Source organism: Manis pentadactyla, chromosome 8 (assembly GCF_030020395.1).
Source record: "Manis pentadactyla isolate mManPen7 chromosome 8, mManPen7.hap1, whole genome shotgun sequence".
Taxonomy (NCBI): Eukaryota; Metazoa; Chordata; class Mammalia; order Pholidota; family Manidae; genus Manis; species Manis pentadactyla.
Window position 1 is genome coordinate 11,048,974 of NC_080026.1, and position 23,455 is coordinate 11,072,428.

The 23,455-nt window shown below is 36.7% G+C and overlaps 1 protein-coding gene across 1 annotated transcript in view; it reads left to right on the plus strand.

Moving 5' to 3' along the window:
- KCNH7 (potassium voltage-gated channel subfamily H member 7) overlaps positions 1–23,455 on the plus strand; it is a 440,085-nt gene that overhangs the window by 391,583 nt on the left and 25,047 nt on the right. The window contains exons 10-12 of the mRNA XM_036884332.2: positions 7,941–8,193; positions 10,974–11,179; positions 13,104–13,179. Of these exons, the coding sequence (XP_036740227.2) occupies positions 7,941–8,193; positions 10,974–11,179; positions 13,104–13,179 (535 nt within the window). The remainder of the gene's footprint in view (positions 1–7,940; positions 8,194–10,973; positions 11,180–13,103; positions 13,180–23,455) is intronic.

The window sequence follows — 23,455 nt, forward strand, 5'->3', positions numbered from 1 at the left end:
GGATTGAGAAAGAGCTGCTCTCTTTCTTTACAAGATTTTATTATTTGAGCACAATATGATTGAGTTTTACAATTGCACTAAAAAGTACAACTGGCATAAATAAATTTCAGAACATACACAACTGGTTTGTAACTCTATTGGCCGAAGTGGAAATGTGCAGGAATGCAACAGTACTGGACTGTGCCAGACAACAAGGATCATTACATTTTACACAAGAGGAATCTCATTAGTGGAAGAAAACTTCTATTAATTTGAGAGCTTTGGCTATTTTGCAAAAAGTTACGTATTTTCTGATACATCCATCACTTTCCCTAGAAAACAACCGAGTTTTTGTCTGGCCTTAATCTTTTCTGACACTGGTACAAAGTGAAAATGACATTTATACTACATTTCTATTACGTTTTACTTACTGATAAAACCAATTAATAAAATGAATGGGAAACGTTTTTACCTTATGATATTGGGTGCAACTTTACAAATCCAATCTGATGGACCACTGTGGCGAGTCTTACTAGGTGGATGAATCCTGGACTAAATTTGGCAACTTAATTACTCCGCAAATAAAATCACTTAATGCATTTCTATTTCAGCTTTCACATACGAAAAATGAGGTAATCATAATTTTATATTCCTTATATAAAGTTAATAAGTCATTCAAAAAATTTGATTCTAAAATTTGATTCTACATGAAAAGTGTTTCGGAAACATAAAACAAAATCTAAGTTCAAAATGGTGTTTAAATCATTCTTTTCATCATCTGGCAGATTGCACCTCCCTTTTCCTTACTTTGTAAGCAAATTCACATCATCTACAATCATCCATTTAGGAAGAAGTATTTGCAAAGTACCCAGTAGATGCCACTATAGTTATATTTTGTTCAGGCCTTCCTCACTCCCTCTCTTCAGTAATTAGGGAGTTGAGGGCAAGTCCTGAAACTGCTTCTTGGGATGCAGATCTCCCTCCTGTTACCTTCAGAAACACTAATGGGTTCCAATGTTTCCCCCTGAGACCTTACTTTAGAAATTCTAATACAACTTTTAAAGTCAACCTTTTGCTGAATTAGCAGAAAGACTCCAGAATCTGGGTATCAAGGGCATGTATGTAAAAGCGATAAATCCCTTCTGCCTACACATCATCACCCACGCTGCAACTCACCCTTCGCCCTGGCTTCAATTAAGTAGGTTAAAGTTTGAGTGTCCTTCTGAAAGCAAAGAAACGTCTCATAGTTTTGTTGTTGACTAGGGGCAGGAGCTTCAGGAGAGGGAAGGGAAAGAGGCAGAGGGGAGGACTGTGTTTCATTGTTCAAGGAACCTTCACTGGAACCAAAACTGGTCCAGGATTTATGAATTCTTTTCCGCGTCTGTGTGTTGCAAGTTTTTGTTGTGCTCATCTTTTTCCATAAATGATGTAACCATATGATAAATGTTGAAATGTCACATGCAGAAAATTAATTAATTTCCCCATGGCTTATGAAAGCTCCTAGTCATAGATTCCATAATCCTGTGCTTTGTCAATAATATGGCAAGATATGACAGCCTTAGAGAATAAAATAATTCCTTATTCTCATCAGCTACTCGAAGGGAAAATTAAGTAGGTGGCAAATCAGTTTCAACTTCAGACTAATGTTATATATATTTGTAAGTTTAAAACTACTTAAGGAATCCACCTGTCATGATCAGTAGTTAAATATGGAGTATTAAATATGTAATCACCAAAGAAACGTGAAAAATATGTATTTCCTGGTCCTTAATGACAAATCATAACCACAGAAATAATATAATCTGGGATAACCTCAAAGCTAGAAAATCCATTAAGGAAGGACTTTGGTTTCTGGAAATGACAAAAGGCAAGGTTCAGTATCTTACAAGTGGTAAAGATTTATCAAACACTGAGTAGCCCACATGGCAAACAACGATTCCACAAGAATCAGAAAAATGCTATAAAATATTATGACTATATTATAGGTCAGAGACTTAAGATTTAATATATTGCTTGCACCATCTATTTGATAATCACACTTGAGATTTAGTGTTTCACAGGGAGTGTTAATTTGTGTTTTTATTAATCCTAATATGTTGATATTTAAATGTATTAATGGCCCAGAGAATTTCCCGAGAAAATTTCCTAAGTCAGTTATCACAGTTACTGAGGTCATTCTTATGATTAATATGCTGTTTAGGGGAACCATTTGCCACACTCAGACTGTCTTTCTCAATGTATCTTTTTCAGCCTGCCTTTAGGAATACCCTTTTCTGCAGCTACACCGAAAAAAACAAATCAAAAACCATTCATTACAACATAGATCAACACTCCAATACTATCTGAGTAGGGGTGTCTATTAGAAAATTCTCGACAATTCTATTAGAATGTTTTGAAAGCAAATGCAAGGGTTCAAAACACTGTAGAAGGAATCTGGAAGGAGTCTTGGTAAAAACTCAGTTGTTGAAGCTCTTCCCACAGAACCCTGAAGGTGTACCCACCATAAGAAAGTACTTTGCAATCCAGGCTAAGAAACAGCAAACACTGAATTTTGTGTCTTGAATTTGAGAAGGAATAATAGAGTTTATTGTCAATATATTATGAATATTTAACTTCATTTGGGCCCAGCAGCCAGGCAAAAGCTGAACAGGGAAAAAGTGTCTCTCCTGCAATCCTTTCTTTTCCTTGATCACATGGACATGATGAACATGTCTGGCAGCACAGAGACTGTGTCACAGGAACAAAGGGAGACCTTCCATCCTCTGGTGGGAGAAGAGAATCATGGTTGTAAGGCTGTAAATCACCTCTCCTAGCCACATGAATATAGTTACTATGAAAAAGACAAAATTATATTGAAATTTGACTATAAAAGAATTATTCCAAGAGGAAAATTCAATATAAGGCAGGCCTTACCTTAAATGGTGACATAACGTGTCACATTAAAAAAGAGAAAAATCTTCATTGATTAGGATCTTCCTCTACTCAGATGCCACTGACTGAAGCCAAGGACACATTTTTCTACTTGTGATCTACCATAGACCTGAGCCAAACTTTTTCATGTAAGGCCCAGTACATTAAATGCATGGTATAATTGCTTTATTATGTAAATTTAAATTTAAAAAGTTAATAGACTACTGTCATTTTGATGAGCACACATATATCAAATCAGAAGTTGCAGGTTTACATTATGAAAAATGTCAAATCACTATGATATACATCGGAGACTAACAGAATATTGTATGACAATTATACCTCATTTTAAAAAGTCAGAGGCTAATGTTAACTTCAGCATCCATTCATTTCTAGATGAAATTGCGCAATATAGGGAAAATTTGAATTCACACACCACATAATTGTAGACATTAACAATAGTGTAATATTTATCCCATTAGGTGCTGTATTAGCAAATATACATTTGAGGGATATTAACATAAAGTTGAATACTCCTCAATTAATGTCTGATCATATTTGATAGATGCTAACTATAGAATAGTTCATTATTTACATTTCTGCTCTTCATATTTTTGAAATATGAATACTTTTGAAAGAGTTTACTTTAATTTAATACTCTCTTGTTTTGTAGTTATTGGATTGTTCTTGGTTGAATGTCCTTAAACTTTGGGTCCTCTAGCACGAAGCTACCAGGTTGATTTCTTTTAACAATCACAGAAAATATTTCATTTAAAAGGACAAATGTCTCGTTTGTCTTGCATAATTTGAGAGACCCAAAGAGCTTTATCTAGATACATTCAAGTAAAGGGAAGTTAACCTCACATTGTAAAATAGTCCAGTGACCTTATACAATAAAAAAGACATGGGATTTTTAAATGTCTTGAAACATTTTTCAGGAACTTCAGGAAGTTTTAAAAATCTGCTCCCTTAAAAGCCAACATCAGGAAAGTGCAATTAGAACTTTCTATTCACCTTCAATTAACTGTTACATTAAAGATTCATTTGAACAGCCATTATTATAAATGTCCACACTTGGCATGAAAAGCAAAATGTGGGAGATTCTGGTTAAATTTATAATTTTTTTAAAATCTGGGAATCTATAGAAAGAGCCGGTATATTTGCAGAATATGTTTTATTCATTATTATGCTCCCATGCCTAGCATAGCTTCTGATATTAGAGTAGATAATTTATTACAGACTTGCTGAAAGACCAAGGGTTACTTTTCCAAGTGTCAGGCCATGCAAGTGATTCTGGGTGATGCTCCTTGGTCTTTGAAATCATACTAACTCCATAAACAATGGCTCTGGATGCACAGTGAAAGGTGCTATCTGTGCTCAGGGCTCCAGAGCCTGACAGGAAGGCCATAGAGAGCAGAGGGGAAATGACCGTCACCAAAGCAGCTGGTGACCAGGTCTGTACTCGCCTACTTGACATAGCTACGCTTTGCATTGAGATACACTAGATCCAGTAAAATGCCAATATTTGAGTGCTAAATGAGACAGTTCCAAGTCAGGTAATTTTGCAGAGGCACCAAACCTTTTTTTTTTTTTTAAGTACAATAATTGGGAAGCAAGGAAGGAAACACAGCTGAGACCAATGGAATGGGGTGTTGGGATAAATATTTACTTAATCCTACCGCCTTCTTGCCACTCTTTGCAATGTTCGCCCACCTCTTCTCCACTACAGCTCCCTCTCTTTCAACTTCCTTTTTCAAGTCCCATTACTGACGCATATCTCAGATTCCAAAGCTTCTGACTTATTTAGAACGTCTAAACCTCAGAGCTAGTAGGACATTCAATTATTGAATATTAACTTCTGAGGCTTATTTGAGTGATCTATGCACCTGACTCAGGGAAACTAAGAAAGTCAGTTATGGGCTAACACCACAGGAGAATTCCTTCATCTAGACAAGTCCTACATGCCAAGATCTGTGCACCTTCCCCCTGTGCAAACAAATAGCTCTCCATGAACCTGTATGGTTACCTCCAAGTTGGGGTCATTCCTTCTAACGGGTGTCCCGTCTAATAGAATGAATGTTAGGAAATCACATTTAACACGGACACTTGAGAATGATGTTGAGAACTTTCCCAAGTGCCTTCTAAGGTTTTGTGAGTGATTGTAAGACTACTGGAATTCCAAGAACGTGTTTGTAAATTCATTTAGTAACTGCCCACATTCAAAAAGGATTTAAGACAACTCACAGTGAAAACCTAAGTAAAATAAGCCAAAACATTTAATAAAAGTCAGAAACGGGAATCAAAAGTTAAAGAGATGAGTGGTAACGAAATTGTTAAATTCTTTTGAGGTAATGGAGCACAGAATATTTAGACTCTGTTGAGGCAAATGGAACACAAAACTTACTGGTGAATTTCTATTCACCAAAGAGACCAAAGAGAAGAACACCATGGATCTTGTATCTCTCAATTTCTAACTAAAGAGAACATACCAGTTCTTTAGGAATACCAGATATGTCTGACAATCAAGTGACAACAAAAAAAGCCAACAGAAAAAGTCAGAATTAAACCATCTATTGATAGATATCAAAAATGCATGGAATGATTTACACACATTATCACACTTAATTGTGGGAAAGACCTGGGAAGTAGATATTACTAATTATTTCTGCAATAGAAAAGAACTGAATTTCCCCGGTAATTGACTCAACCAAAGTCACAACTAGTAAGTGATGGGAACCAGGACTTCAACTTATGCCTATCTGATTCCACAGCTCATATAAAACACTCAGAATAATAATGAATGATGCCAAACCTCTATCTTATCTTCTTCATCCAACTCAAAGTGCATACCCACTCATGTGTGCACACACACATGCACACATGTGCACAATTTCTCCTTCTATAACCAGGCTATAACCAGTACTCAGAAAGTATTACTGAGAAACTTCAGGAAAAGGTCAGAAATAGCACCTACAAACTCAGTGTTCCCACCCCAGCTACGATGATGGTAGAAATATGGTAGCAGTATCTCCCCCCTTGATGGGAAATATAAAATCTTTTTGTACATTGTTACAGCCAAATCTTAAGAAACAAATAAGCATATCTAATTTGTTACTTGATTTAATGCCTTTACATTTTTCTCTCTATGGGGATGTCTAAGAGTTATGCTGAGACCACAATTGTGGGCTCCAGGGAGTACATGTAAGTCATATATGCAAGGAGGCCAGTGAACTGTTTGTTTGTTTCCTACTTTAAAGTGGCCCCATTTCAGAAAATAGTGTCCAAACCTAGTTTCTGACTCCCTTGTCAAAGAATCCAGTGTGAGAGTTCAGATGCGTAGAAGGGATCAGCGACCTAGACGGTTGGTTCCATGGAAGGAGCTGAATTGTTTGGGGTCCCCCCAAAAAAGCGGGAAAAGAACCACCAGCCCATAAAGTCAAGAAGGGACAAGAACTAGGAAAGCTGTCCTTTTGGAGAGGTCTTCAGTCCAAGTTGGAAACCTGACAGGGGTGCAGTCATGTATAGGAAGGCTGGTAGTTACAGATGGAGGGTTTCAGAGGAATGCCCAGGAACTCAGAAAACGGGGAGGCACTTGTAAGTCTGAGCCAGGCAGTGCAGAAACTTCAGGACCAGAGTCAGTTCCTAGAGCTGGGAGGAGTGGGGTGAGCAGTGTCTGACAATTGGCACACTATTTATTGGTGACTTATGACAAATTTCAATATTGTAAAGGCACTTTTTCAGTGAAAGAAACACAGACGGCTGAAGTGACTTGCACAAGTACCAACTTGTGGCAAACCCATGACTGGAACTCATGTTCTGTAGGTTGTCTTCTGAAACACCCTTGACTCGTTTCTGCGAGTGACAATAAAATAAAGGAAACAAGATCAGAAATAGTGGCTGTTATATTTCATGTCTTTGTCTAATTGACCTTTTTGTATTGGATCAGCCTGACCAATTGCATCACACAGTGTTCCTGCGGAAGCAGGATCCCTGTGGCTGCTTTAGGATTTAAAATTGAAAAATTTAAGATAGCGAGCTTGATCCAAAAAGGTAGGAAATCCTAAAATTGCATTATTAGGCACTTATATAAGGCCTCTTCCCTGTACCTCAAACTCATACTTAAATGGACATATTTTTACTGACAGAGGGAAGTCCTCATGGGAATTAAAATCTGTATATGACTCCCAAAATAGCTAAGACACATATAGAGAAGAAAGACTGGAGTGTCTTTGAGCCATTGCATACTGGGAATTTTATAAAATAACTTTTTAAAAAAAAATTATTTTGAAAAATAAAATTTTATTCAGTTTAAATTGAGTACCACTTGTCACAGGCAATTGTTTAATCTCTTCTGCAACGAATCAGTTGTCAAAACAGTAACACTGTTAGAAGCGTTATGTATGCACTGTAAATTGTGGCACAGAGGCCATTTCTGAAAACGGAACTGTACTTTTATAATTCTGCCCTATTTTCAGTGCTTATCAGAATATCAGAATACTTAGTATTGATAATCTACCTACAAAACACAAATACTCCAAGTATTGTTAGGTAAGAGCATTCTCTGGTATGACATTTACAAATACCATGACTATTTCGGGACCATCCTCTTTACTAATTATACTATGATGTTTACCAATCCAAATTGAGTTGAGATTCCTTCAGAAGTTTGTCTTTCTAGTTGTACCACCTTCCGTTAGTTGCGTCTTATTTATTGTCACATTGCGTCATATCCGTGCACAGGGTGCCGGTTACCTAACATAAGGCAGGGAATGAGACGCAGTGTGAAACGTCGTAGTCATTCCATTTTAATGAGACAGCATTTGTGTTGAGCCTGAGTGCCTGCAATTAATGCAGAGAGCAAGTATTTGAGTTAAAATTCTGACATGTTTAACAAACCAAGTGTCCTATTTAGGGGAGGCGAGGTAGAAGCATTGTAAGGACTCTTGCGTGACAGTTACTCTACTGCGGTTCTGTGAGCAAGAAATGCACTGTGTTTCACGTGGAAGTACTCTGTGCGCTGGTAGTATGAAACTCTGTATTTTTTTCTTCAGGTCCTAAAGGGTTTCCCAGAATGTTTACAAGCTGACATTTGTCTGCATCTCAACCAGACTTTGCTGCAAAACTGCAAAGCCTTCCGGGGGGCAAGTAAAGGTTGCCTCCGAGCTCTAGCAATGAAGTTCAAGACCACCCACGCACCTCCGGGAGACACCCTGGTTCACTGCGGTGATGTCCTCACTGCACTTTATTTCTTATCCAGAGGCTCCATCGAAATCCTCAAAGAGGACATTGTGGTAGCTATTCTGGGTGAGTGTTTTAACCTGGATGGTGACAAATTCAGTTATTAGCTGTTGCAGTGCATAGTTTAAATCCCCGAAAAAAAGGACTGATCTGTGTATTTATGAGCACTACTTTAAGACTGACAGGTAATTTTAAAGCTTTACTTAAAATTCCATTCAAATCATATTAACCTTGAAGAAAATATGTTTTCTTGACTCTCTCACTTTTTCTTAAATGTGTAAACGCTTCCATGACACTTCAGTTCTTGGCAGCTACTTACGCATTTGACGCCAAATATATAAAGATAGTCAGCATTTTCCTTTCATGTTAGAGGATCTTGGATTCATGCTTGATCTCTTAACACTTTAAATAAAATGTATACATTGTTAGCATACTTGCTGTGCCGGTGCCCTGTCATGAACTCAGTGTATGTTTTGATAAATTTCATTTATTTGCCATGTACTTTTACCTGCTGTGTCCCATCAAATGGAATTACTTGAGTCCTTACCTAGGTAATACAGAGCTGTGAACATAACACCTGGGGATAAAGGGGTTGAGATTGAAATTTGTAATAAATTTGTTTGGGTGCCAAAGAAAGTCCATCTGTCCAATCTGTCTCTTCAAAAATAAATTTAGTCAGTGTGAACGTGTAGGATTTGTTTGGAATATTAGGACAATGGGGAAGAACAAGGGAGGAGAGAGCAACGAGATCAGTTCTTTCCTACCACCTAGCCAGTAGGTTTAAGCCTCAGTCTCCCCACGAGAACACCTATCCTCAATGTCTGTGAACTCCTGCAAGTCTTTTTGTTTCCTGCGGATTAAATCCAAGTCCATTTAAATAGCAAACATGTAATTCAATGATTTCCTTTCACTGGGCTCCAAATGTTAACATCCCAAAGGACAAGGACATGCCTGGTCTCTTTGCTGCTGTGGGGACCCAGGTGATGATACAGCACAGAATCCAATACATGAACAAAGATGTTTGAGTGATCCCTATATATATTTTGATAATTTTATTATGTACAGTTTTTTTTATGATTTCCAAGATTTATAAGATGTGCAACTTGGTTTACAATCAATAAGAAGGCAAACAATAAAGACATATTCTACATCCTTAGCGGCTACACAATAAAGTTGGATTTTCACCATATTTAGCCTTAGTACTCTGGTCTATTGTGAGGACCAAAGCATTCTGCATTGCGTTCTGGTCTTCAAATCATCCAGCCCTCGCTTCTACAGGAAGGTAACAAGCCTTAGCTTTATAAAATAGCAATTCTGGAGTGTAGTTAAGCTCTACACAGTGACTTGCTTACTTTTTGTTCATGTACAGTCACATCAGCTAATTAAAATACAAAGCCTATGCTGAATTAGGTCTGAACTTCTCTTCGCTAATATCTATACTGAAGTATTAACTGTAAAGTGTTTCAAGAGATTCTCCTTTTCCATCCTCATTTCCATGTAAATCCCACCTGAAATCCTCAAAAATTTGTGAAATCCTCACAAATTACAATTATTCATTCTATTTTTAAAGATAAGTATTTATTTAAATTTAGTATATTCTCTCCACTATTAATTTTTCTTATAAAGATATAGTACCTGATTTCTCCCCATGAAATTCACATTTAAAATAAAACATTACAGCATTTTTCTTGACTAGTTAGAACTTACTGTTTACAAGTCTTTGATAATTTCCATAGTTTGAGCTTGTCTACCAAGAACTAATTTAACAGATCTAAGGAATTTTTTCTAAATCTGAAAAGAAGCTTCAGAATGTATGTAAGTAAGTACTATTTCACACTGCCACTCATGATCTTTAAAAGTTGTACAATCAATAATCTTTCGGTAGTTATTAAGCATGTACTACATGGGTAGAATTTTTAAGAGTCTCAATGTTCAGAGACAGAAATATCTAAGTGACCATAACATCCAAGGAAAATATTGAGAGGAGATTAAATACATCAGGTGTAAAGATTTTTACTTGAGTCAGAATTCATTGGATTTAATCAAAGCTACTCACTTCCTCTCTTCACTTCACCCAACTAGGAAGGTAACCTTGACCTAATCAGTTTGCCTTTTTAATCCTCTTTCCATATTCATAAAATTTGGATATAATTAATAATTTCTTCATGAGGCTATTTTAGGGATTAAATGAGATAATGCACCTAAGCATTTGATACAATGCCTAGCATGTACTTAGTCCTCAGTATTTGTTGTGGCTCTCATTATCCTCATCACTGAACAAGGCCTGGAACAGCAGGTGGCATGTGGCTAAGCAGAGGGGAGGATGGGGGGGTGCGGCGGGAGAGGTGCCCATCAGAAGCCAGACACTGAAATGACCCCAGGTTTGGCAAGAAAACAAGAAGGACATACTTTTAGAATAAAGCCCATATGACAAAAAAGCATGACTGCATATGTTACGAAACTACAACTAGATTTATTTAACAGTTGCGCAAATCCATTAAGGACAAATCCGAAAGGGGTTACTAAAGAAAACAGTATGTTCAAATTGTACCCCGGGTCCTCTAAGTGTTGAAAGTAGTCCACCAGACCCCCATGCCTGTCAGCTCCTCCGGAGACCATCCTCAGGCAGAAAGTTTGTGAATCTGACTCCCTGCAGCCTTTCTCAATATTCCTGCATTGACAAAATTAGACCATATCTATTATGTGGCAAGACCCTTTCCTAGCAATGTGGGGTATAGCTGACTTAAACCATGGTTGCTGCATTCTAGACACATAAAAAGAAAGAAAACTTAAGTTCAGATTCCTTTTACATCCTCATTTTTTTCTTTCTTTTTTTTTTCTTTTAGGAAAAAATGATATATTTGGAGAAATGGTTCATCTTTATGCCAAACCTGGGAAATCTAATGCAGACGTAAGAGCACTCACGTACTGTGACTTGCATAAGATCCAGAGAGAAGACTTGTTAGAGGTTTTGGACATGTATCCCGAGTTTTCAGATCACTTTCTCACAAATTTAGAGTTGACTTTCAACCTAAGGCATGAGAGTGCAAAGGTATATGTTAACCCCTTGCTTATTTTTTTAATACATTTTTTTATTAAGATATCCTTGATATACACTCTCATGAAGGTTTCACAAGAAAAACAGTGTTATTACATTCCCCCTTGCTTAGTTTTATACTTCTGATATTTTTCCTCTGAAAGATCAAGCAAAATAATGCAGCAAAACTTTACCAATTTTGAATATTTGGAAGGGAAAACCCACTTAATACCAGAACTTCTAAATTATAGAGAGGAAATTCAGTCTAATGACTTAAATATATTGAATAACAATTAAATTTGACCTTTTTAGGAACTCTTAGGTGACATACTTGTTTTAAAAAATTGCCTTGGTTTATACTTAGTGTGCCAATTATTTGTAAGATATGGGTGATTCTAGGCTATTGAAAATCCCCTAAAAGAGTTTATCTTACATAGAGGTTGAAATATTCCCTCAGCTATTATTTACACCATACTTTGGGTAGCAATCTTTTCAATAATAATTAAAAAATTAAACTCAGTCAAGTTAATATATTTGTCCATATTTAACACAATTTCTAAATCACAGAAAGATAAATTGATCAGGCTTATACCTGAGTCAAAATTAGTGCTGTAGAATGAATAACATATGGTCTACTAGAAATATTATTTTAACAGATTCTACATATAATTTGGCTACAATGAATTTTGAGTTTGTAGCACTATACTCTTCACTCTCTTCTGCTAGGAAAATATGTCCTTATGACCTGCCTGTATTCTAAGAATATAGAACTTAGGCTGCAGCCCACAATTTATTACTTATTTCTCCATTTCCTTGCCCCCCAAAAACCAGAACCCCAACTCCAATTCTAAATATTTTTTCCCATAAATCAAATGTTGAGCTTTTGACACATGCCGTTGTATTTTATTGCTACTAATGGACTCTCAGGAAAAAGGATCCTCAATAGTTAGGTAAAAGGTGCCAAATTCAATTCTCCCTGGAGTCACAGTCATTCCCAGGTACTGTGAGAGACTTAGAAAGATCAACTTTTAAGGTACCAGGGTTAAACGTTTAAGGTCACCCTCTTCATAACCTGAAGCACCAAACAATTATGTCTTTTCAAAACATTAAAATGTTGAAAAATATTTAGATGGCAAGAGGTTCAAGTTATCAAGAGCATGTTTTTTTATAATGGGTTTAATTTGGTACTTTATCAAATTCCAGTTTAATGTCACTAACCTCATTCTGATTTTGTCTTGAAAAATACGAACATCTACCTAAGGTAACTTCTTCACATAAAAAGTGAAGCAACCAAATAAATAAAGCAGGAGCTTCCATTTGTTCCCTGTATTTTGGAGCTTCTATTTTTATTTAAAAGGCTGATAATATTTTACAGAGTGAACCAGACAGGAAGGAAAGAGGAACTGGGAACAAAAAACAATAAAGGGCTCAAAGCATCGTGTTTATTGAATTCAACCTCATATTTATTGTTGTGAAATTTAACCTTGCAATCATTACCATGTAATTTAAACATCATAGCTAATTACAATTAGTTTATACTTTTTTCTTTTCAGTAATACAGATTCTGCAGTGTTTTTAAATTATTGTTATTTTTACTTTAACTTTACCAAGATACATAAAATACACTCTACTGGAAGGAATATGTTGTTTCTACACATTGACAAGATCATCCCCAAAATTTCTGATAAATTACTTCTATAACTATGATTTCCCCATCACATAGTGAAGCTACTAAAATTATTCTATCAGTTTATTTTATAATAAAGAGACACCATTAAGCAAAGTAATGTAGCTATTTGACTACAATCTAATAATTAAATCTCAAAATGGTTGAAATTATGAGATAGTAAAGAGTTTACCAATAATACATTATGTTCAAATTGAATGATCTTCCATTTCATCCTCATTAACAAAGACTGTTCTCTTAATACCATCACAGTCCATGAATGACTCTGAAGGAGACAACTGTAAACTCCGAAGAAGGAAATTATCATTTGACAGTGAAGGAGAGAAAGGTAATTCACTCTTTTTCTAAAGTTTAAATGTAGAGCGTATGGTTATTAGCTCTTCTTACTCATTATGCTTCAGATTTGAAGAGTAAACTTCTTTCAGGTTTTAGGAAGGTAAATCTTTCGTTTTTTTCAGTAGCTAGTGATAGGGTTTCTGATTGATAGCCCTTGGTGATGTCATTCACAAATCCAGCGGACAGCTACCAGGACAACACAGATAGAGAAACAGAGTAAGTTGGCTTAAGATTTTTAAAAAGTGGGCCAATTAATAGCAGGTGAATAACTATGTCTCCAAGGTTGAGCAGAGAGTTCTGGAGGGAGGGTTCTGGTTACAGCCTGAATTCTCAGTCCTCTCACACGTGTGGATGACGTGGATGAAGGTGTGAGGCCTCTTTATCCTCTTGCTCTCCACAGTTCTCGCCACTTCTCCTCTCTAGGTTTTTCTGCCCCTCTATTCTTTGTGTTTCATTTATTCCACAAATATTTCTTTCACACTTCACATTTTTAAAGAGCTACTCAATTTGTGAGAAATAAATTGTGTAAAACAGCCCCTGCCCTCCCTGGGAAGGGAAATGGTTATCATTTCATATACAAATAGGTAGTGCTGTAGCAAGAATAAGCACCCCTCAGTGGAAACCCAGAGAGGGTACATTTAATTGTGTCTGGCCAGATGCCACAAGGCTTCCCAAGGCAGCCTCCACTTTTGCCTCAGCTGATGCAGCAAACATTCTCATCTGCCTGTTTTCTCTCAGCAGAATCTGACTCTGAATCAATTCCCCTCTTTCCCTTGAATACTGTTGGCATCCTGACACTGTACTCTTCCTATTTTCCTCCTACTTCCTCTAATTCCCTGCAGATAATTGCAGGATCATTTTCTAATAAGCCAGTTATTAGAATTTCTCGAGGTACGACCCTCGGCCTTCTCTTCTCATTTTGTAACATATTCTTCCCTGGGGGAAATCATTTATGGCCATAGTTTAATTTTATTCTCACATAGATGTGTATATTTTCATTCTAAATCCCAAATCATCTGAGCTTCCATCTCAGATAGCTAACCACCTATTAAACCATCTACTTGAAATCTCAAATGCTGTTCAAGCTCAGTATTTCCTACATTGAACTCATAATGTTCCTCTGGAAACCTGTCTCTCCATCAGTTGCTGTGCCTCAAAATGTCACCATCATCCAATCAATTGCACAAACTAGTATCCAGCTAGGAACCAGCCCCTCCATTATGTCTGGCAACAAGTCTTGTTATTGTCACCTTCAATACATTTCCACTTAGTCTTTGAAATAGGTCCCTTTTGGTTTGTCTCTATCTTCACAGCCACAACTCTGGGCCAAAACTATCATCATCTGTCACTCACCTTTACCACATCCAACTTGCCCCTCTCTCATCTACTCTCCGTACTGGTGATTATTTTTTAATGCAATCATGTTATGTCATCCACATATTTAAAGCCCTCTAAGGACTTAATGTTTCCTAAATCCTTAGTAGGTGGATTTATGCCTATTCTGCAGTCTTCTCCACACTACCCTCTGCTTAACTTCCCTAATCTGGCCTTCCCCCAGCAGCTCCTCTCTTTTGCAGCATTTATTTTTTCTGTTCATTTGCATCATTATTTAATCAGCGTTGTCTCTTAGATCATAGGCTCCATAGAGGTGAGAAATACTCGGTCATCTATAACTACAGTGCCTGCCTGTAGCAGATTCTCAACCCAATATGTGTTGAAAGAACGGATTAATTAAATGAAATAGAATTCGAGCATTTTTCTTCTGATTTTCTTCCTCCTTCCACCTTCTTAACCCAAGTTTTTTTCTTGGCCCTCTATGCCCTCCTCTTTTCTCTCAATTCTCTCGATAGGGGAGCTCAACTACTAGCTTCAACTTGCTCTACACTTCAAGTGAACTAAAGTGCTCTCTCTTCCATGTAAATTGTTTTTTGTGTCTTTCTCATATCATTTCCCTAATTGGAATTTACCTTCCATCCTCAAATACACATACATGCAACCACGCCATACCACTTTCTCATCCACTAAAAGTACAGTATTTTGGTCATAGTTAATCTAGAATGACATATTCAACATGAACTTTTTTCTTGATTTCCTCAAACGTATAGGTTTTCTTCCTCTTATGAATTCCTAAGTCACTTTTCTTTTGTATATTGTGAAAATCTGCTCTGTACAGTGGTTATTGGTGTGTTTGTTCTTTTCTTCTACCAAACTGTGAATTCTTTTAGTCAAGAATGGTTGAAAATATTTGTTAAATTGGGCTAATTGTTCAATCATCTGGCTGATTGTGGAACAATAAGCCACTCACAGATAGGTGATAATTTATTTCTGCAATGTCGTTCTTTATTCCCTTGGTGACTTTTTCTAAAATCAGAACCATTATTGTTAAGCTGTTCTTCCCTAGACTTAAGCTAAATCCCTTATCCTGAAGTTAATCTCTTATTTTGATTGCACTGGAAATGAAGAACAGCTTGACAAGTTGTCTACTTAATAATGTCCCCCATACAGTTGAAGATTTATTAAATCCCCTTTCAATCTTCAGTTTCCTCATTCTCAAGCTAAATAATCTAATGTTTCTATCTCCTGATAAGGCCCTGAGAGCATGTCACCATTTATATTGTGCTCATGCAAGTAGACATTTCTATTGATTCTGAAAACTTTTCCTTTAATCACAGCCTTGGTCTGTGAGACCTATTTTATATAAAGTATAGATGGTAAGGGATTTGTCTGCCTGCCTACAGCTTGTTAAAGTTTCCTGGTATGTCAGTAAGTGAGTATGATTCCCTTGATGTGAAAATAAAATTAACTCCAATTATCCAGAGCCTGAGAGCCTATTCCAGTCTTCAGGACTCCAGGGAGGTATAGGTGCATATAAAATTTGCTGAAAGCAATTTAGTTCCCACCACTCCAATCTAATAATCTGAAGGTGGCTACTCATTCTATACTTCTTGATGTAGAATCAATAACTAGGAGAAAAACACACACAGAAGTTCTGTATAAAGCGCAGAGAGCTTTCAGAAGATGCTAAATGATATGGGAATACATAAACTGAAAGCTTCCCATGAAATGCACTGATTATTTAAGTTAGATCACGGCTCCTGTGAAACAGCGCCTTGAAGGCAGACAGACATCCACGAGCGCCGACTGTGAATCCGGCAGCAGAAGCATCCGCACCAGAGGGAAGAACACGTTCCTGAGCCCTGGAGATGGAGGCTGAGCTCTGCATCGCCCCTCACTACCTGCATATCAAGGCCCTGGAACTCTCCAGACTTGAGTCCCCACCACCCCATTCCCCTTCCAGTCATGCTAGCCACATGGTGCTAAGCATTCAAAAAGATTCACTGTAAAAGATACATGGACTATCTGGCAAGTTAACTTGAACAAAATAGAAACTTAGCATTGAATCACCTCTCTTTTATAATCAGTTTACTAATGAAAGTGGTTTATCCTCATCGATTTCACATTTCTTCTGAGGAAATAAACCCACTTCCCAACAGTATACAGTTGTCAATTTAGGAATGAATTTGAAGATATCTTGACTTTTTTGAAGGATCTTTAAGTAGTTCTCATTCCTTCCTAAAATTCTAGCCTGGATATGCCCAGGACCTCCCCAACTTGACTAAGGTCATTGTAGGAAAAATTGTTACAGTTCCTGAGATGGAAATAAAGCTATTGCTACAGAAAGTGAAGAACAAAACTGCTGTTTTAATGGTCTTTTTAGTGAATATGAGCATTGTTAAGATGGTTGGACAAAAATAAATGATGTATAGCTATTTGGAACAGCCATTGTTGCAAAATAGGCTCTATTCAAGTAGTCTTCAGAATCGGGTTGTGCTTACTTCAGAGTACGCCAATATGATTCATTGGGTGATGGAATAGTTCTTTTAAAATTTTATGTTGTGTGCTATGTATAATATATTCAAGTAGCATGCATAATAGCACACGAGAAATGCACACATAAACATACACGCACACAAATGTGTATTTTTTTACGGATAGGGTTTTGTGATCAAACATTTGGAATATTCTGCTCAATTCCCTAGAGACAGAAAATGCAATATCCAAGTACCTACTAATGGCTAATTTGGGGGCCCAGTGATCTTTTAGCAGAGAATAATCTAACTAGAACAGCAATATAACAGGCAAAAAAAAAAAAACAGGGAAAAATTTAAATAGTGTTATAGATGTGAGTGTGCCGGGCAAAGGGGTGATAATCAAGGCAAAAAATGTTTAGCATCCTCTTTCCACTGGACTTGGATGGAGTCACACATGTTATAAAAAACAGGGACCCATTTTAAGAGATATATACATCCTAAGAGTAGGGAAGAAAGACCAAAATTTTCTTGTTGCATTAACCATATAATTTTAATTAAAATGAGCACTTCTATATATTTCACTGGAAAATCTAATATTCCAGAAAGTAAGAGTGGAAATGTCTTGAACTCATTGCACATTGCATTTCAAAGGACAGCAATAAGCTTTATCTCTTTGTAATATTAGTTTAATGATTTCACAGTGTCATTCAAAAATCAGTATTTTGAAAATGTTTCTCCAAAACAACTTCTATAGAATATATTGAAGTCAGGAATAAATACATCATTCTTAAATTTATTCCTGTAGAAAGAAGTAGTCTAATTCTAATTTTATTAAATGAATACTTTAAATATGTTGATATTATACTTTGGCATCTCTTTGCAGTTACCTTCTCTAATAACAAATAATGATAGCTTCTTTTTTTTAACCCATTTTAGCAATATATAACTGCATCTTCCTTTATTTAATTTTTATGATAGTTCAAATATTTTTATCTTCTATTTGAAAAGAAAAATCACACTAGTCACCTTTCAGCAGTCTTTGAAGCTAAAAAGGAACGAAGGTACTTGAAATCAAATGAAGAAATTTATTTTAGACCCTAATTTTCCAATGAAATTAATTTTTAAATGCATCTGGCTGGAAAATGCTCAGCTTGTCTCAAAATTGTTACCAGTAGGAAATCTAAAATTCAAATGCTGAAAGATCACAATCAATGCTTCTCTTTGACCAAAAATTGGATCTACCTGTTGGGTCTTACAAATAAAAATAGTAATTGATCTGAGAGAGAGACTCCATAAAAGATGAGCAAGCACAAGCTTTTGTTCCCAGATTGTTTGAAAAAGAAGAATTTTATAGTATCATTCTTAAGATGGATGGGTCAGCCACTCCACCAGGACACTCTTATTCTGTGCTCTTGAATTGCTTCTGAACCCAGAGATAGGTCCCTATGACAAATCACAAGGGCTTTAGAACTGTGTCTTATGAGAAAAAGGGAGGAAATGAACTGTTAGCCCAAAAAAATAAGGCATAAAGAAAAAAAGGTTTTCAGTCATCTACATCAGAAGGAAAATTTGATGTTTAATTAAACAGGAAAAATTTTTCTTTGTAAAATGGTGATTATAGGAGTGATTATGTATCTCACTTCTAGTGCAAGGGAAAATGTAAAACTCCCTCAGATTACTGCCCTCAGAATACAATTTCTACACAAAATAAGAGTAGGATTAAGAAGAAAGAATGGCACTGAGAAAGAAATAGTACCTAATACTATATAATAGCTATCAAATAAACCAGTTAGCTAGAGAAAAGCAGAAATGGAACAGGCTATCAAAATCTAGAGGTATCTGGAGGCTAATTATAATGGACTTCGGTTCAATTTCATGTATTCCATCAGCCAGCCTCAAACCTAAACTTGAGCAGTTTCCATTTTTAACCCCCGAATAGATTGTCATTTCAACTGTCATTTTGTATGATAGACTATGATTTATCTTGTAAGGAGGAGAAAAAATATTGTTGCACTGGGGCTGCCTCAAAGAAACTGTTCCAGTGGTCTGGGTTCCAGGAAGCAGAAGACTGATTATCTGATGGCAATGAGCACAGAAATACATGTACAGTAATTCCCTTTACAGGTTGAAAAAAATTCAAGGATCTCAAACCTTCTCTTCTTTCATGATTTTCTTTTTACCTGGAATATTTGCACAAGGATTTAGATACCACATGTATGAAGTCATATGCTCCATTTTCACTATCATCCTAAATTATAATCACTCATGCATCACATTTTGTGAGTACCCGTCCTAAGTTAAAATCAGCAAGTAATCATTCAATTTAATAATATATATTAACTGATGAATTTGTGTCTCAGCCTCCAAAATCAGCCATAGTTACAAAGACCAAGGCCTGTAGTAGGTGGGACAGGGCATTTTACCGTGTGTGGGGATTTAAAAACCTACAGAGAACTCATAAGACCTCTCAAGTCAAAAGGACAAAATGGTTTAATAATTTATAATGCACATTCATTGCAAATATCCACGTTAGCATTGTCCGTGCTTAGATCGGATGTATGTGACTTAATGGTTAGTTCAGTTGACATTTTAATCTGCTAGAAAAGACTTCATGAAAAAGTTTAAAAGACACTTTGGGGAACCGAGAAGCCCAAAATGATCCAAATTCCCCTGGGACCCACACTGCACAAAGGCTTACTTAAGAGCAGCAAACAGGTGTAATTCGCCAAGCAGGTATAAGGATATTTTAGAAAAATGAGGCTTTCTTTTTTTTTTTTTTGACTCATTTACTAGCATAAAATTGGAAACTACTATTTTCAGGGGAATGAAATATTGTTGAACAAATTTTCAGGAGTTAAAAATCAAAACAGAGGGAAGAAGGGATGACAAGAATGAAAATGTAGAGGCTGAAGGTAGACTATCAGTGACAGTGTAGAGGAAAGGAAGAGCTGATATAAGTATCTGTAACCAATTAGGTTAGTGCTTAGTGGAGAAACACAAGTGGTACCAAGTTGTCAGTGATGGCTAGAATACTTGAAATTGGAAAATTTCTCATCCTCTTAGCAATGATGAAATCATTGAGCAAGTCTGAAATATTAAAGGAAATTAAGCACTCCACTTATGCTATATTTACCTTTCATTGACAGAATGTAAACTCTTTTTTTAATTTTATTTTGGTATCATTAATCTACAATTGCATGAAGGACATTATGTTCACTAGGCTCCCCCCTTCACCAAGTACCCCCCACATACCCGTTCACAGTCACTGTCCATCAGCATAGTAAGATGCTGTAAAATCACTACTTGTCTTCTCTGTGTTGCACAGTCCTCCCTGTAGCCCCCACACACTATACATGCTAATCATAATGCCCCCTTTCTTTTTTCCCGCCCTTATCCCTCCCTTCCCACCCGTCCTCCCCAGTCCCTTTCCCTTTGGTAACTGTTAGTCCATTCTTGGGTTCTGTGCTGCTGCTGCTGTTTTGTTCCTTCAGTTTTCTTTGTTCTTATACTCCACATATGAGTGAAATCATTTGGTACTTGTCTTTCTCCGCCTGGCTTATTTCACTGAGCATAATACCCTCTAGCTCCATCCATGTTGTTGCGAATGGTAGGATCTGTTTTTTTCTTATAGCTGAGTAATGTTCCATTGTGTGTGTATATGTACCACATCTTCTTTATCCATTCATCTACTGATGGACATTTAGGTTGCTTCCATATCTTGGCTATTGTAAATAGTGCTGCGATAAACATAGGGGTGCATCTGTCCTTTTCAAACTGGAGTGATGCATTCTTGGGGTAAATTCCTAGAAGTGGAATTCCTGGGTCAAATGGTAAGTCTATTTTGAGCATTTTGAGGAACCTCCATACTGCTTTCCACAATGGTTGAACTAATTTACATTCCCACCAGCAGTGTAGGAGGGTTCCCCTTTCTCCACAACCTCGCCAACATTTGTTGCTGTTTGTCTTTTGGATGGTGGCCATCTTTACTGGTGTGAGATGATATCTCATTGTGGTTTTAATTTGCATTTCTCTGATGACAAGCTATGTGGAGCATCTTTTCATGTGTCTGTTGGCCATCTGAATTTCTTCTTTAGAGAACTGTCTATTCAGCTCCTCTGCCCATTTTTTAATTGGATTATTTGCTTTTTGTTTCTTGAGGTGCGTGAACTCTTTATATATTTTGGATGTCAACCCTTTATCGGATCTGTCATTTATGAATATATTCTCCCATACTGTAGGATACCTTTTTGTTCTATTGATGGCGTCCTTTGCTGTACAGAAGCTTTTCAGCTTGATATAGTCCCATTTGTTCATTTTTGTGTTTGTTTCCCTTGCCTGGGGAGATATGTTCAAGAAGAGGTCACTCATGTTTATGTCTAAGAGGTTTTTGCCTATGTTTTCTTCCAAGAGTTTAATGGTTTCATGACTTACATTCACGTCTTTGATCCATTTCGAATTTACTTTTGTGTATGGGGTTAGACAGTGATCCAGTTTCATTCTCCTACATGTAGCTGTCCAGTTTTGCCAGTACCATCTGTTGAAGAGACTGTCATTTCCCCATTGTATGTCCATGGCCCCTTTATCGAACATTAGTTGACCATATATGTTTGGGTTAATGTCTGGAGTCTCTATTCTGTTCCATTGGTCTGTGGCTCTGTTCTTGTGCCAGTATCAAATTGTCTTGATTACTGTGGCTTTGTAGTAGAGCTTGAAGTTGGAGAGAGAGATTCCCCCCCACCCACTTTATTCTTCCTTCTCAGGATTGCTTTACCTATTCAGGGTCTTTGGTGTTTCCATATGAATTTTTGAACTATTTGTTCCTGTTCATTGAAGAATGCTGTTGGTAATTTGATAGGGATTGCATCAAATCTGTATATTGCTTTGGGCAGGATGGCCATTTTGACGATATTAATTCTTCCTAGCCACGAGCATGGGATGAGTTTCCATTTGTTAATGACCTCTTTAATTTCTCTTAAGAGTGTCTTATAGTTTTCAGGGTATAGTTCTTTCACTTCCTTGGTTAGGTTTATTCCTATGTATTTTATTCCTTTTTATTCTATTGTGAATGGAGTTGTTTTCCTGATTTCTCTTTCTATTAGTTCATTGTTAGTGTATAGGAAAGCCACAGATTTCTGTGTGTTAATTTTGTATCCTGCAACTTTGCTGAATTTCGATATTAGCTCTAGTAGTTTAGGAGTGGAGTTTTTAGGGTTTTTTATGTACAATATCATGTCATCTGCAAATAGTGACAGTTTAACTTCTTCTTTACCAATATGGATTCCTTGTATTTTTTTGTTTTGTTTAATTGCCTTGGCTAGGACCTCCAGTACTATGTTAAATAACAGTGGGGAGAGTGGGCATCCCTGTCTAGTTCCCGATCGCAGAGGAAAAGCTTTCAGCTTCTCGCTGTTCAGTGTGATGTTGGCTGTGGGTTTATTGTATATGGCCTTTATTATGTTGAGGTACTTGCCCTCCATACCCATTTTGTTGAGAGTTTTTATCATGAATGTGTGTTGAATTTTGTCGAATGCTTTTTCAGCATCTATGGAGATGATCATGTGGTTTTGGTCTTTCTTTTTGTTGATGTGGTGGATGATGTTGATGGATTTTCGTACCATCCTTGTATCCCTGGGATGAATCCCACTTGGTCATGGTGTATGATCCTTTTGATGTATTTTTGAATTCGGTTTGCTAATATTTTGTTGAGTATTTTTGCATCTACGTTCATCAGGGATATTGGTGTGTAGTTTTCTTTTTTGTTGGGGTCTTTGCCTGGTTTTGGTATTAGGGTGATGTTGGCTTCATAGAATGAGTCTGGGAGTATTCCCTCCTCTTCTATTTTTTGGAAAACTTTAAGGAGACAGGGTATTATGTCTTCTCTGTATGTCTGATAAAATTTTGAGGTAAATCCATCTGGCCCAGGGGTTTTGTTCTTTGGTAGTTTTTTGATTACCGCTTCAATTTCGTTGCTGTTAATTGGTCTGTTTAGATTTTCTGTTTCTTTCTGGGTCAGTCTTGGAAGGTTGTATTTTTCTAGGAAGTTGTCCATTTCTCCTAGGTTTCCCAGCTTGTTAGCATATAGGTTTTCATAGTATTCTCTAATAATTCTTTGTATTTCTGTGGGGTCCGTCGTGATTTTTCCTTTCTCGTTTCTGATACTGTTGATTTGTGTTGACTCTCTTTTCCTCTTAATAAGTCTGACTAGAGGCTTATCTATTTTGTTTATTTTCTCGAAGAACCAGCTCTTGGTTTCATTGATTTTTGCTATTGTTTTATTCTTCTCAATTTTATTTGTTTATTCTCTGATCTTTATTATGTCCCTCCTGCTGCTGACCTTAGGTCTCATTTGTTCTTCTTTTTCCAATTTTGATAATTGTGACATTAGACCATTCATTTGGGATAGTTCTTCCTTCTTTAAATATGCCTGGATTGCTATATACTTTCCTCTTAAGACTG